General features: G+C 36.9%; 1 protein-coding gene across 5 annotated transcripts in view; it reads right to left on the minus strand.

The window, feature by feature from the left end:
* Window positions 1-15,027, minus strand: part of LAMA2 (laminin subunit alpha 2) — a 363,498-nt gene that overhangs the window by 14,752 nt on the left and 333,719 nt on the right. For 4 of the 5 annotated variants that reach the window (XM_027691351.1, XM_027691382.1, XM_027691372.1 and 1 more), the window contains 7 exons: window positions 13,724-13,862; window positions 12,074-12,085; window positions 9,488-9,608; window positions 7,166-7,384; window positions 5,700-5,848; window positions 2,701-2,877; window positions 1,679-1,892 (listed from right to left, as the gene is read on the minus strand). In XM_027691351.1, the coding sequence (XP_027547152.1) occupies window positions 1,679-1,892; window positions 2,701-2,877; window positions 5,700-5,848; window positions 7,166-7,384; window positions 9,488-9,608; window positions 12,074-12,085; window positions 13,724-13,862 (1,031 nt within the window). The remainder of the gene's footprint in view (window positions 1-1,678; window positions 1,893-2,700; window positions 2,878-5,699; window positions 5,849-7,165; window positions 7,385-9,487; window positions 9,609-12,073; window positions 12,086-13,723; window positions 13,863-15,027) is intronic. The other variant, XM_027691393.1, reaches the window with a different exon arrangement.

The raw sequence follows: 15,027 nt of genomic DNA on the forward strand, positions 1-15,027 counted from the left end.
AAACTGGACAATCCTTTTACCTTGTTGCCTGGTTCCTTATCTTTCTATGGTAGCCTTACTGTACAGTAAATTTGCTTTCAGCTCCAAACAAAGCCACATTGGAACCCTTGTGTTACAACTACTCCACCTTGTGGGAACAAATCAAAACCGCTGCCCTAGAGCACTAAAAGGCCGACATTTATAACTCTGGAGCCTTAATAACTAACATGGAGCTTGCCTATGTTGAACCCAAGGCTCCCATTTCCAGGCACACAGATGGCTGCATGTGATGTGGAGACTTCAGTAGTGTCAGAAAAGTCCTTTTAGATAAAGCTGTGCCATATGTACCTGGACAATGAAGGTGGCCATGAATCTCAAATACAAAATTAACCTTAATGAGTTAGGGGTTTTGGACCAATTTTTGTACCATTTTTTGCAGAAATCCTTCCTAAGGAAAACCAGATATGAATTCTGAAAATGAGACTGTTAACTGGGAGTGACTGTGGCAATGAATTCAGGTTACTTTGTCTCTCACAGCCTCATTGAAAATCACAACTGTTTTTGTTTGGGGTTTTTTTGGTGTCCTTCATGCAATTAATTGATAATATTAATCTCTAAGTCACACAAAAAACCCCAACATAAACAAATTTGGTATTCTGTAATGTTGTGTCAGTGAGGAGGTGTGAAACGGGAACAAAGATTTAACTTGACCCAAAATGGTTAAAAGATTTTCTGAAGCCAATCTGTGAGAAATTTCCAAAATTACTGACTCCTTTGTATTTGCTATATATTAAATATTACAGTTGTTAACTTCTCAAAACTGTCTTATTATGGTAGTGTAAATTCTGATAGTGTAAACAGGCTCCTAACTTGGGAATGTGCAGTTTTTTCACACTTTTTGGAAACCTCACTCATACTTAACTATAGCCTGCATAAACCTGTGGGTTGTATGCAGGTTTAACAACACGCAAAGAGTTTTCCCACCAATATCTTCCAGTGTATATATTATTCAGTTTAATATTCAGATATCTAAGCATATATTTTCTGGACAGTGAAATGTTGCATCAACTTACAAAACTACTACACTTGTGATAGAAGAAATATCTTCCTTCAGTTTTGTTGTATAAGGCTGCTTGTTATTATCTAGTTATTTAAGATTACTGATAACAACAGCTGTCCTCAATTTAGTAGTGAGTGGAGTTTCATTTTGTAAGTCTCCTGAATAAAGTCATAAAATAGCAGTGGAGGAGTTGCCATTTCAAACAGATCTCCTGGTTTACCTTTTTCTTCATCCTGTCACTAACATGGCTGTTACTATGCGCATCAGAGAACAGCACAAAAAATCATAATGACACAGATTTCCCATAGGAAAATTCCCCTTTCAACCCCAAGCACATATTGGTTGAGTTACATCCTGAGGTGTAAGGGTTTATGGCTAAGCATGCAAGCCAAAGAGAATTCTAATGCTATATCATTCTTTAAATTACTGTTGTGATAATACAAGCAAATGAGATCAACTAGTTTTCCATTATCCACAGGTTTTACTGACCTGCAATAAGATGTTCCCTTTACAGTATCATGCTGAATTGTTACTATTTTTGTTACAAAGTGTTCCATTATTCTTTATAGCTCGCCCTTCAATTTTGCTCAGAAAAAGAAACTTTTAAAATTTTACCTGACTGAAGTGACCTACACTTACAGGGGCTGAAGATAGAGGTGGTGTTGGAGGAGGAGAAGCAAAAGGAATCCTTGGCCCTTCTTTCTCCCCATTAGTGACTGGTTCAGGTTGGATGATGACTGTTGCACGAGTTGGTTTATCTTCATCCTCAGGTGGCCTAACCTCTGGTTCTAGAGTGGGACATCGGCCAATATCTGCATTTTGGAAGGACATGGGTTGAGCAAAGTCCATGGGGCTGAGAACACACAAAGAAATTTATATCTGTTATTACTTTTTCTGCCTTTTTACTACCAATTTATAAAGAATAGTTATTTGCTGTAGTGTAATTTCACTTCACAGGCCACAAAAGCCAGGATTCATCCCACCCTGTAAAGGTAGGTACAGGTACAGAAGCAGAACACTTAAATTAGAGGTGATGATAGCACTGGCTTTCCTTCCTATAGTCAGTGCAGAGAGACAGGCATCCTCCTTGTCAAGCTTTACCAGCCCAGGTTCTTTCAATCACATTGCGGAGAAGTCCTCTATGATATACAGTGATGGAGTGTGGGGTGATGAGATCCTAATTGAGGTACTTCAGATTTTTGAAAGAAAGATTTACACTGGAACTTTCTATAGAAGTTTTACTTTATTCATCATTCCCTTTCTTTGTGCTTAAATGTTCCTTCCAGGTTACTGCACCTTCCACAAAGCAAATTGATTCCCATGGTGCTTCTCAGAATTTGTATACTCTTGGAGGTGAACTTTACTTAAAATAAAGTGTTATAGTACATCATAAATACCTATCACGGATGCACATCTTACTGTAGTGTTACTGTTGAATTTCTCTGATTTTTATGGATAAATAGAGAGTGTTGGCTCGTCTGTAAAACAATTATTGTATAGCCTTTGGAGAGTATATCGTAGACAAAAAAAAGGAAGGGTGTTAAAAGAAAACAGATCATATCCTAGGATTTGCTGCTAGTATGATTCCTTGCAGCAATGAACTTTCTTCTGGCCACCAAGACCTCCTTAACTGGACGTTTGTTGGTATCAGTGAGACTTACGTGGCATTAATGACAAGATTCCATATACAGCCCTCAAATGGTGGTATGTTTCTGAGAGGTGCAGTCTGAAACTGAGAAGCAGTACCGCCCACAAAGAGTTTCTTAACAGAGATGGGCTGGTCTGAAGGCAACCTCTGAGTCTGGACTTTGTCTTCATCAACTTGAACAGTGAACATCCTGGGAAAAAGATTTGAAAGCAAAGAAATAGATATTTTACTCTGGGTATTGCTTGCATTGAAATTACCCCTTTGTAGGCCCTATTTACTCCTACACTGGCTGTAACACTGAGCAACTCAAATTATGTAATTAGCAGCTCATATTAAATGCATATTAACCACTAGAGGGTTTTCAGCCACTGCTGTGCTTCCTTACTAGTTGTCTGACAAAGCTCAGCAAAATTGTTTTGTGGAGGTGTGACAATACCAGATTGTAGTTGTATAGGAAGAAGTGTTTGTGGTGTGGCAACACTGACACAGTAAGGGCCAAGCCTGCTGTACTGTATAATCATCTAGAGCTCAGCAGCATGGGAATAGCACAGGGTCACATTTTGTTTGGACTCCCTATTTACCTGTTTGTACAAGTTATCTTCTTGCTTGGACACAAGCACTGCTACAGACTGCTCTGATTGCAGGATTAACCAAGCTTTTTCTGGGAAAGATGGTAGAGTAGGAAAATTGCCGATTGTTCACCATGTACTGATACAGGTGCTATAATTCATTCCCATGAGTAATTCACATGGCACAAGTCAAAGACAATGCAGTCCCATGGAAGATACTGTTAAGGTTGAACAGAGGAAGGTAGAAGCCTCTGAAGCAGAGCACCACTGGCTGACCAATCAGTTTCTGGCAAATAACCTCACTTTTGTCAACTGCAAAATTATATTGAACTACTGTGTTCTTCCTTAACTATAATTACAAATGTTAGCAACTGAATAGTGAAAATATTTATTGAAAAGAGGCTTGTTTTCACATGTAAAATGCTTAGCTTTCCTATTTACACAAATCCTAGACAGAACTGGATAGTGACTTAAGCACCTGAACTACATAACTGCTATACTACATGCAAATTCTCCAGTTTCCTCATAGTTTTGGATGGATTAATTTGGTCTAGAAAGCTTCTGAATAAGAAAGGGATTAATTTTTCAAAGGGTTGAAGGAATCAGGTATTAAGAAATTTATCTCTCAGGACAATCTCTAGAAAACAGAAGGAGAGAAATTTCTCTGGAGGCAGTTCAGAGCAACAGACTAATTTAGGTTCTGTGCAGTGTCCCAGAGAGGACACTTCTCTCCACTGCCTTCAGAGCAAGTGTAGGGAAATCAGACTGTGAGTACTTGAGTTATCCTTTGTGCTGTTGCATATTAGTCATGGAGCCATGGCTAACCATGGTAAATATTTTGGGTCCAAGCAGAACCATGCAATGATGTACATTAGTCTGCTATATAGTATCCTATAATCACCTTGGAAGAGAAAGCAAACACTTCATAATTATATGGACAATTATCTCTCTGAAGAGTTTTCACAGGGTGTTCCTCACATTTAATAAAATAAAGCTTGAGTTTGTGATGAGTGGGGGAAGGGTTAATCTTAATTTATATCTTTTCACATCCATTTCAGGTTACAGGAACTGCAGAGTTCAGACAACTGATTTTGTAACAAAGCTTCTTTGAAAATGCAGAGGTTTCATCTGAACAAGCATCATCACTGGATAGCATTGTACAACAATTATGCCTTGATATATCTTCACATGTACCCTAACAAGGTCAAGCTACTGTACCTGTTATAGCACTGCTTAAAAGAACTTATTTTGTTGTTTAGAGCTTTTAATTATTACGTGCATATTTGTGTTCTGTCATGGTGGAACAAAATGTATCACAAAAAGTAGTCATCCATTTGCAAAATAACGTTTTCTCCCAGAGAATTTATAGTTTGACTTTAATCTAGTCACTGAAGTAGAGGAGACATATTGTCTGATGGCATTATTTACAAGAGGTTTTTTTAACAACACAATAGAAATTCAGTCAGAAAATTATACTGATAAAGGACAAAACAAAGGAAAGGAAAGCACAGAGAGGATAGAAGGGAATCTCGGGATGGGAACTGTTGCTCAAGAAGGCTTCAGTGCCGTGGGGTTAAGAGGGTGAAGCTTTGTCTTCAGTGTGCTAGGATAAGTGCATTGTGTAACATGCTGGATGTCATGTCTTCTTTTTGATTTTTTTTAAACAACATAGAACATTATGCATAGTACATGATTCCAGTGAATGTCCACATGTACACATTTGTATGTTCAAATGTCCATAATAAACCCTGTTTGGAAGAAGGGCTATTCCAGGCCATAAATAATAATGATTGCCTGAGTCCTACAGTAGTGCTGTATCTAATCACTTTCTGAATGGTGAAGAGTAATAAGAAATTTTACAATGTCTGAAAAAAGGCAAAGGAATTCAAGGGAAATTCTGCTTAAAACAACATGGTCTGAGAAGGTCTCTGACGGCTTTTCCAATGAGAATGTCTGTGAAACTGCATGTTTTCACTGTTTTTACCATATTTAGCTGGGCACTACTGTAACCACATGTACATACACCAGCACATGGCATCTCAAAAAGACTACAGGCTGCTATGCTGTTGCTGTTTACACTCTTTGTAAATGGTTAGTATTTCTACATGTCTACATTTCTGCATGTTTTCTAAGTTGATTTACTGCAGCACAGCAGTATTTCTCTTTTACATAAACTGTTAATAAAATATATTTGCCAAGAATCAAAAGGTTAAAGATGCCAATTCAGACAAATACAGGTCTCTGGAGGAACAGGCCAATAGCCTAGGAAAGCATGTAAACCCAGCTCTGCAGAACAATAAGCACTACCAGAAACTTACTTCTAAAAACACTAGTTTTTTTGTCTCAGCAGAAGTATTTACATGGATTGCCAAAGACATCAACATATTTGCTTTGTTGAATTAGCTGTGCTGTGTGGTCTGTAGCACTTCTAGGAATTTTTTACCCTTTAGTTCGTTCTATCCGGATGGAGTGTGCTCTGCCATCGTGAAACTCTCCAGCTTCTGGTCTAACGGTGATTCTGTGGGGATCCCGCATCCCAGTGGAGATATGCACTTCTAGTCGACCTCTGTTTAGGAACACTGCATAGTAGGCCTGCAATGTATATGTTGGTATGAAAAGGTAAGTTGCTTTTGGAAATAAATTATTTCACTTAGTTTTACATTAGTGTGTATGTTTTATTGTCTTACACTGGTTTTTAATTTGCTCACCCATAGAAAAGACACTATTGTTTCTGTTCTGCTGCTGCTGCTACATTCATTTTTGTAATGAGGAATGGGTAAAAGGAGGTCATACTGAAAAACTTCAACAAAAGAGTTAACTGTCTGCATACCTATGTTCACGGAAGGGTGGAGGCTTCTAACCCACAATTCTTCTGTTTTCTTGTGTTACAATAACTGGTCTTAAACCCATCAAGGCCTGAATAGTACTAATCTCAGCATGAGTTCTGAGTTTGGAGGATGGCAAATCATGCCAGTAGTTACTCTAGCAACAATATCATACTGTAGTAGATTTCAGGATCTAACCTCCAGTTACTATAGCAATAAGTGGTCATGTTCACTTCTGTGACCTGAAGAGCTGGGAAATGATAAAGGAGCCCCTGCCCTAAAGTTAATGTCATGCAGGTGAGCCATTACACTGTGCTGTTCCTGCAGTGTGTTACTACAGGTCACTGAGAGCTCTCTTCCAAAATAGGCAGAAAGAAGAATAATGAAATATCATTTCTCAGAAGTCCTGAACAGAGAAATCTGTATCAAAACATTCTGTTTATTGCTGTTGTAGTATGTCTGTCAGGATTATAATAAAGATTTAATCAAGATTCGAATAACTTCTAACAGCAACCACACTTCTATCAGTTAGTCACTTGGGACACTGTGGATTTATACAGCAGATTTGTATTTCATGGGAGAGAAGGAGAGGCTAAGGGCGCTCGAGTCATATATCCCACAGCAGTGATCCCAAACAAGAGTCTTATCTTATACTACTTTCAGCAGCTTCTTTTTTTCCTCTTTTGGTCTCAGGGGAATTAGAATGATCCTTATTTATATCTCTATGAAGAGGAATGAGAGAGTTTCTAAGCTTTAACAGTGCATAATTACCCCTCAGAATGAGGTTTGGTTAGGGTTATTTAGGTTTGGTTAAAAAAACCAACATGGAATGTGATAAAAAAAAATCTGCTGCTTAGCAACAAGCAATGGATGCCTTACTGTGAACCTGTAAGAAAAACAGTTACTCCAGTGCAAAAAACAATTCTGAGCTTCTACTAGATTCTTTATCAGATAAAGGATAGCATTAGAAATAATTTATTCCCAAGCACTGAAATTATGAATATCTGACAGTGTCTTAAAACAAACCAAGTGGAATCTCAGTAAAATTCTGGGTTTTCTTCATCTTTTGCTAGGTTCCTCATACCTGTCCTGTCTGTCTGCGTTTTCTCCTCAGAGGGGCAGCTTTTGTTGCAGTGTACCTGCGTTTTCTCCTGGGGGGGACAATTGTACCACTTGTGCCAAACAAGATGATCCCAGACTCATTCTTGGTGCTGAAGGAGAAATTGATTTCTGTGCCAATGCCAAAAGAGACTGGCTGCAGTTCCACAAAACCTGGCTTGGAGAAGCTAACTGTATAAATGTTCTGCAGGAAGAAAAGGAGAGTAAAGGTCATTAGTAGAATTAAAAGCAAGAGTATGAACACATAGGAAGATTTCTTAACTAAAAGAATAAACTATGTAAATGTAACCAGTGTGAAGAGATGGAAAGTAATAACAAACAGCAATTTACTTCTCAAAGTGTTGTGCAAACACTAATTTACCTGTTTATATCTGGCATTATTAGCATATTTCTGAAATCCTGTCTTACAGGAAGGCAAAGTTCCAGTTTTATGTCAGTATATCCTCTTGGATTAAAAATAACTGTTCAAGGGTGGTTTTTTCATATGACTGTTTTCCATTAGTTAATACAGTTGGACTTTTCTCTTGAATTATTAACATAGGTAACAACAGCCAATATGAAAATAAACTAGATTCTGTTATTTGTCAAAAGTGCCCAGAAAATACTTTTCAATTATCTGTCATTGTTGCTTCACTAAGAACTGCTGCTTTCTTTATTACTTAGACTCATGAATGAAGCATTTGTTGCACATGGCCCAAGTCTTTGGACATTGGCATCCATTAACACAATTTAAAGAGTAGAATATGTCATCAAATCATAAATCAATGCATACACCTGAAGATTTTCTGTCATTGCTGCCAATTTATGTATTATTCTAGCTGTGGAAGAGCAGTCTATAGAAACAGTGACTTTTTCTAAAGTAGTATACAATTTTTTAAGTACAGCAGAACTGTTTTCAGGTCTAGAGAAGAGATTATGCCACATAAAATCATTGCTGGTTGTGCTCACCTTTCCCTGAAATATGAGGACATTTAAAAAACTGAGTGCATATCAGTCTTTATCTTTTACTTTTACTTCACTTCCTCTTAATTTTCCTACATATTTTGTTTTGTACATTTGGAATATTGTATTTCTTTCCCCAACAAAATAATTAATCCAATTAGATTTCACACTCTGAAACCTCAAGTGTTACAAAATTATGTGAAAAGTAAAGTACTTTCTAAGATTCATAGCAACAGAAGAAAATGAACACAACTATCCTTCTTTCCTATTCCATAAAAATTTACAATAAATGAAAACAAACATGAACCTCTGTAGCAAATTTTTGCTGAAATCAAATCTGTAATATTTAAAAGCATTTGAGCAACCTGCTTGTTTACAGTTTAGCTTTATCACAAACTTGAAATCTTAAAATGTGGATCTCAAAACAGATCCATCTAGTCTAATATCCTGTCTGAGAGTCCTACTGTTGTGTGCTTTTTTGCTCTGATGAGGGCCAGAGCTACAAAAGATAAACAAAGAAAAATAGGGCCCTTATCTTTATTTTGGCCTGGCTGAGTTCCAATTACTGTTTGAAGGAAATTTTTTAACATTTTATAGAAAAAAAAAATATTTGAAGAGCATCAGGTTAACAACAACTTATTTGGATTTACTGTACTGATATCTGATATGGAACCCTAATTATTACATCTGCTTGCTAAAACTAGTATAGATTTCCAGAGAAGAAATACTAACTATTTATTGGGAGACAAGTGTCACTGGAAGTATTTTTTATATATGAAGACTTTTTTTTTCCATGGAAAATTACTACATTCTCTCCCAAATTTCAGATGGTCCTGAGTTGTATTTAAAGCTAAAATAACATCACTTTTGCACATTCTTCATGATAGGTAAGAAATGTGCCTTCCAGCTCAGTGGTAGCTCATAATACTAGGTGCTCATACCTCAGGTTTTATGTAGTGAATGACTTTATAATAAAAATTTTAAAAAATAATTTAAATCCTGGGGTTTTATGTGCATCACAATTTTTTAGCTTTTGCAATGTTGTCAGTAACTACCTTCATTAATTTCAATAATGCCCATTTTAGTCAGCTGAAACAAAACTAGATCACTGCTACATAATTCAGAAAATCCTACCCTTTAGGGACAGGGATATCACAACTGGCCTGTTGTGATATCTTATTTCTTTCTCTTAAATATAACTGTTTGGATTTTCAGGTTAGATTCCTATTTATTAGATTCTTATTTAAGGAATATGCCTTATACAATTAATCTATTATGCCATAAAATCAGAAACCAGAAAACATTTATACCCATTAAGGCCAAAATACATGGAACTCAGACTAACCTCCAGTGTGCATCCTTTGGTTAGACCAACAAAATCAGGACTACTCAGTATATTATATGGTGTCCTTGAAATTTCAATGTCTTTGAGGCAACCTGTGTATTTCTCTAAGTTCACTTCAGGCCTAAAAAACATTTAGAAGTACAATGTGTTTTCAAAAATACAGATTAGGGAGAACACAGTCAGCCAGACACACACACATACACTTTCAGATACACAGATGCTTGATTTTTATCTTAACTAACCACATACACTCAAATGCTGCCTTCAACCATCTATCAGCACATACTGCATTCTGCTTTGCATCACTCAAAGCTGTAATGGGAGATTCATCTAATATCAAATTGACAACAGTCCCCTTTTCCATTTTTTCTTTCTTTTCTTTAGGTTTTTTTGATTGGTTGGTTGGTTGCTTTGGTTCTGAGTTGTTCGGTTTTTTTCCTTTGGTAAAGGAGTGCTGTCACCTTTGGTGTTAAAATGCAGTAAGCTATAAAATAAAGAAATTGTTGTTCCTTAGGCAAAGCAGAAAGATGCAAGCTAGGAAATCATAACAGTAAGGAGAGACCTGAACTGGAAGACACGTTTCATTCCTCTTTTTGCATGCTAGATCCTAATGAAACTTTAACAGCATACAAACATTTTTTCTATGTATTTTATATTCCCAGAATCTTTCTTATGAAAACTGCTGTGTATTTTCTTACAACACAGCAATACGCTTGACTTTCTCAGGTAGTTAAAGAAAACAAAACACTTGGGTTTGTTACAGAACGTAACTATCCGTCCAAAAAAAGGAAAATATTGTAACAGAATTCAAGTTCCATGTCTGACTTATCAGCTGGCTGACAGAAAAAATTAGAAGCCCCTTGAATGTAACACCAAAGCTATCATGCTTTAATGCAAAAGTATAATTTCCCAGGCCTGGGAACACCGGAGTGAGACCACAACTGCTGGCAACATCTGAACCAGGCTTGCCAGAAGAAAAGCCTTATAAAGTCACTTCAGAAAAAAATGTTGCCATTCATACTATGGAGAGTAAATCCAAAAAGCAAAAAAGCACTAGTTAATTTGCTCACAGTATTACCCATGACTGTTTTCTAGAATATCTGAAAAAGATGAACAGCTCAAAGGAAGAAAAATGAATTTGGAAATTCAATAAGGAGTTAAAAATGGTGTGGGGTGGGGAGAGGCGGGGGGAAATTGGGAAGTAACAAACATTTCAGCTCCCTGGAAGGAAAAAAAAAAATTTAAAGAATATTAATCACAAAATAAACCTGTTTTGCATAGATACTAATCAGCTGCACATTTTGGCACTGAAAGTTATTCTTTGCATTATAGCCATCCTAGCAAGCTTGATGTATTCTTTGGCAAATTAGTATCCTCTACATAAGTTAAAGCAAGCATCTGGTTTACTAAAATGATCCATATGCTGCTTTATTTACAGTCATGTAGTTATGGTCACCTTTCATTTCTCATTTTTTTTTCCCTAGCTCTTCTCTAGTTCCTTTATGGACTTATCTTTTCAGCAGCAGAACAGTTTTGCTGTATCATTGTCTGTGGTGCCCATAGTCTCCTATATTTGCCATCCAGAAACCATTCTTGTTACTACCTTCTTGCTGCCCTGTCCAGTGACAGATTGCCCTTATCCTGTTCTGTACAAGCAGTTGTTGTTATAATTCCCAACCCCATATCACAGAATCACAGAAGGGGTAAGGTTGGAAGGCACCACAGTGGGTCACATCTGTTCAATCTCTTTGCAAACACTGAACACTTGCTCAATGTTTTAAGTCTTCCCTTTTTCCTTGTTCCTTTCCAAAACATGCCAAACTAGGTCCAAGTTCACTCAGATCTGGGTCTTTTTTTTTTTTTTTCCCTTAGCCAAACTAGGATTAGTTTAAAGGGGGAACAAGGAACCATTTCTAGAGCTTGGAAGGAAATAATCTTTCTCACAGTCAGGGCAGGGATACGGGGGTAAAATTGCACTTTTCCAGTTCAAGCCAGGAATTAAGCTGCAAAACAGTGAATTTCAGTTCTTATCTGACCATATCAAAGTAAAAGTAATGGATACAAACAGCTGCAAACTGAAAACGCATTCAGAAATAGGTGACCTCCACTCTCTTCCGCTCATCCTCCTGTCCTTAAACTGAGAAGTGGCAAATTTCACAAAAATCTGCCCCTTGCTTTCATACTCTCCTCAGTAATTACTTAACAGCCTCCCAGCACAGTGCTCCTTGCCTCACATCGGTTTACATTGCTCTTACAGCCTGGGAGTTGAAGCGAAAGCAATACAGCTGGCTGTAGCTTTTCTTCCGAGGCATTCCACTGTCGCAAACAAACGCAGCTGAAGTAAGCAGCTGCATGAAGAAAATAAAAGTTGCTTGTGTAGGTGTGTGCAGAGCGTGTAACATGACAGTGCTAAGCACTCGGGAGCAGCTTTGCTAGTTGTGGCAGGAGCAGCTCACTGAACTAAGAGCCTTAGCGTAACAGCTGGTATAAATACCGCCTACACGTTGCTGCTGTGCTGCCGCCTGTGCTTTCAAGCTGCACTTACTAGACACATGCAAGTCATGCAAGTAATCTGATTATTTTTACCTTGCTTTCATACTGGGGTGAGAAAGAAAAACAAAAGAAGAAAACAACAAAAATGAATTAATTGTAGCGAATGATAATTCTTGCATTGTTACTTTGTGATGCTTATTACCAAAGTTCAAACATTTCACAGTGAAGCAGATATTCATAATTTACAAGAAACATATAACAATTAACATGTTTACTCTGCAAAAATGCCATCTTAAAATGTAATATATCAAAGGGCTTTTATAGTTTGTTACTATACTTGGCTATGAGTAAAAGCAAACCACGTAAAAGAATTTGGCAGAACTGACATGGCCCGATAATTACAAAGTCATGGATACCTCAGCATCTATTGTTTGCAGTAGCTCAGCTTTGCCCTAATCCCCCTTTCACTACTTTTGATTCTAATTTACCATAACATTCATCTTGCCTCAGTCACTGATGAATCATAGCTGTAGGCAAAATGGTTACCACAGGTCCAAGTAGCTGTGGTACATTGATTTTTTAAGCAACCACAAAGGAAGTGGAAGACAATGGCTCTAGACATTTTCTTATGCACTGATGTGATTTCACAATTACATAATATAGTGTTATATTTCATGACTAAAATAGATCTTAGATCTTTTTATTGCTGGGTGATTTGACATCAGAGATCAGTTATTATCCTAATAAATTAACAAATACGTCCATTCTGTGGACTAATCACAACAGTTCCTTGTGCACAAGACCACTTCAAGGTCATCATTATGCCATGTCGTTAAAGCTGACATAGATTAATGGGCTTGTTTCTGTGTTGCTCATCTGTTTATGGTAGCACAGAATTCTCTTGTTCTTGTCATTGCAAAACTGCTGAATATTCATTTAAGCTTTAAGTAAGGTTTTGGTCTATTTAAAGACATGTAATAAAGTTACTAAATTCAAGTATCTGTTACCCCATTTCTTTAGATTATTGAAGTTGAGGTTAAAGTTTATGAATAACACCATGCAATATTTAAAAAATAAATACTGGGAATTTTATTTGTATAAGAAATTCAGGATCAGACTTCTGAAGGGAAAAGGTTGCCATATTTCATTCTATTTACATTTAATATATCAAGAATATTTTATCATATACTTTAAGTCCTGAATATAGGAAGAATTTTACCTAAGAAGTCCAGGAACCTAAGTCTACAAATAATGTTAAATGATATCTAAGCAAAATATTTTAATACATATTTAAAGTATACTGACATTGATTATGCAAAAGCAGGGATACTCATTTAACAGTAATTCCATGAGGAGTAGTTCAATTTTGCTACTCATGCACAAGGTAAACACTTGTCCTTAATTTTGCTGAGGTATAGAGCCATTTCTATAAGTCTGCAGTGACAAATTCTATTTATCAAATAAAAATTACTTAAAAAGTCAGCTACATCATGATTCTTGCACAGTATCACAAAGATGTGCTGCACTGCTACTGTTATTTCTGTTGTATTTGTGTAAGGTGAGCTGTGTGAAATACACTGAAATACATAACATATGCAAATAAAGCATCATCTGCTGTGGGAATATGTATTGGGAATTCACCACTCATTGCAAGTGAACTTGAGAAATAAATACAGAGAATAAGATTACAGTGTATTTACATTCCCTTATCAAAGGTGAAGAAATTGGTTTGAGCCACGTTACCTTAGATTTCTCAGGGTTGGCAACCCCCCAAAATATATTTTCTCATGCGCTTTTAAGTTGAGTCCAAAGTGGCTGCCTGTAGAAGCTGTTGCTATGGTCTCTTCTTCATTGGTGTCTATGTCTACAATTGATACATTGGCTAAAAGAAATTTCAGATTAGTTTCAAAATATTAGACATGAACAATGATGTCTTAATGTAAGAAACCAACAGAGAAATATTTGGAGGGTTAGCAAGTGAGGGGAGAGGCAAGCAGGGCTGTATTTTGCAATTAAGATATTGGATTTCCACATCATTAATTATGGGCAGGGGAAGAGACCTGCACTTTTCTCTGTTTCCATAACAACCTGAATAACTATAGCAGTTCTGTATGCTTTATTTTTATATATTCTCTAAACCTGTTTCAGTTTGGTGTCTTCTTTGTGTCACTGGGCTTTGGAGCTAACACTTCAGGACAAAGTCGAGACAGAAGAGATCATTTTATGTCTAATTTGTGATCTCAGTCCAAAGATTGCCACTTGAACAGGATTTTTTAGTGTAAAAGTTGGTTAAGCATTGTCATTATGTGCCTTAGAGATTGGTGATCAGTCACGCTAAACCATTTTCACACCGAAAGCAGTTAGTTGCTGTCATGTCTAATTCAGTCTGGAGTCAGTGATGCGCTACACACAACCATCTTATTTAAGTGCTTGTTCCATGTATATTTTTATGTATGGATTAATAAATAATATAAAGTTCAGTAAAAGAGATGAGACTCAGTGAAAAATGCTGAGCAGTCCCCAAGAAAGATAGGGATGTTCTACCACCACAGAGATGAAAAGGAAGGATTCCTTCCTTCCTTCCTTGAGAATTGAATGTGGGAGAGACTTTCCTGCTGTACGTTACCAAAACCAGATTCATTTTCCTTTCATTTCTAGACCTGTATCCTCTTTATAAACACATGATATTTGAATGCTATTAATAAATTACAATTATGTAACATTGTATTTTATCTTAATATCTCCTGCGTTAAATATGGACTAATATGGCTAGCAATAAAGCATTCCTCCTCTAAAGGTGCAGCAAATCTGCGAGTGAGAGCTCTAAATTATTTTGGCCGCTGTCTCAGCTCTCAAATCTACTTCAGCCAAATGACAAGGGAGTGGGACTGTGTTTGAGGTATAAAGGCCAGGTAGAGAGCTGGAACTGCAGGGGGCAGAGGAGGAGGAGTGTGTTCAAGGGCTCATGGTGACCCTGCAGATCCAGAATGCAGAAAGACTTCAGAATACAAAGGCACAGAATATGTCACAGTTGTCATAAATAAAAT

The sequence above is a fragment of the Neopelma chrysocephalum genome, unplaced genomic scaffold, assembly GCF_003984885.1.
Source record: "Neopelma chrysocephalum unplaced genomic scaffold, ASM398488v2 Primary Assembly neopelma1_23, whole genome shotgun sequence".
Lineage (NCBI taxonomy): Eukaryota > Metazoa > Chordata > Aves > Passeriformes > Pipridae > Neopelma > Neopelma chrysocephalum.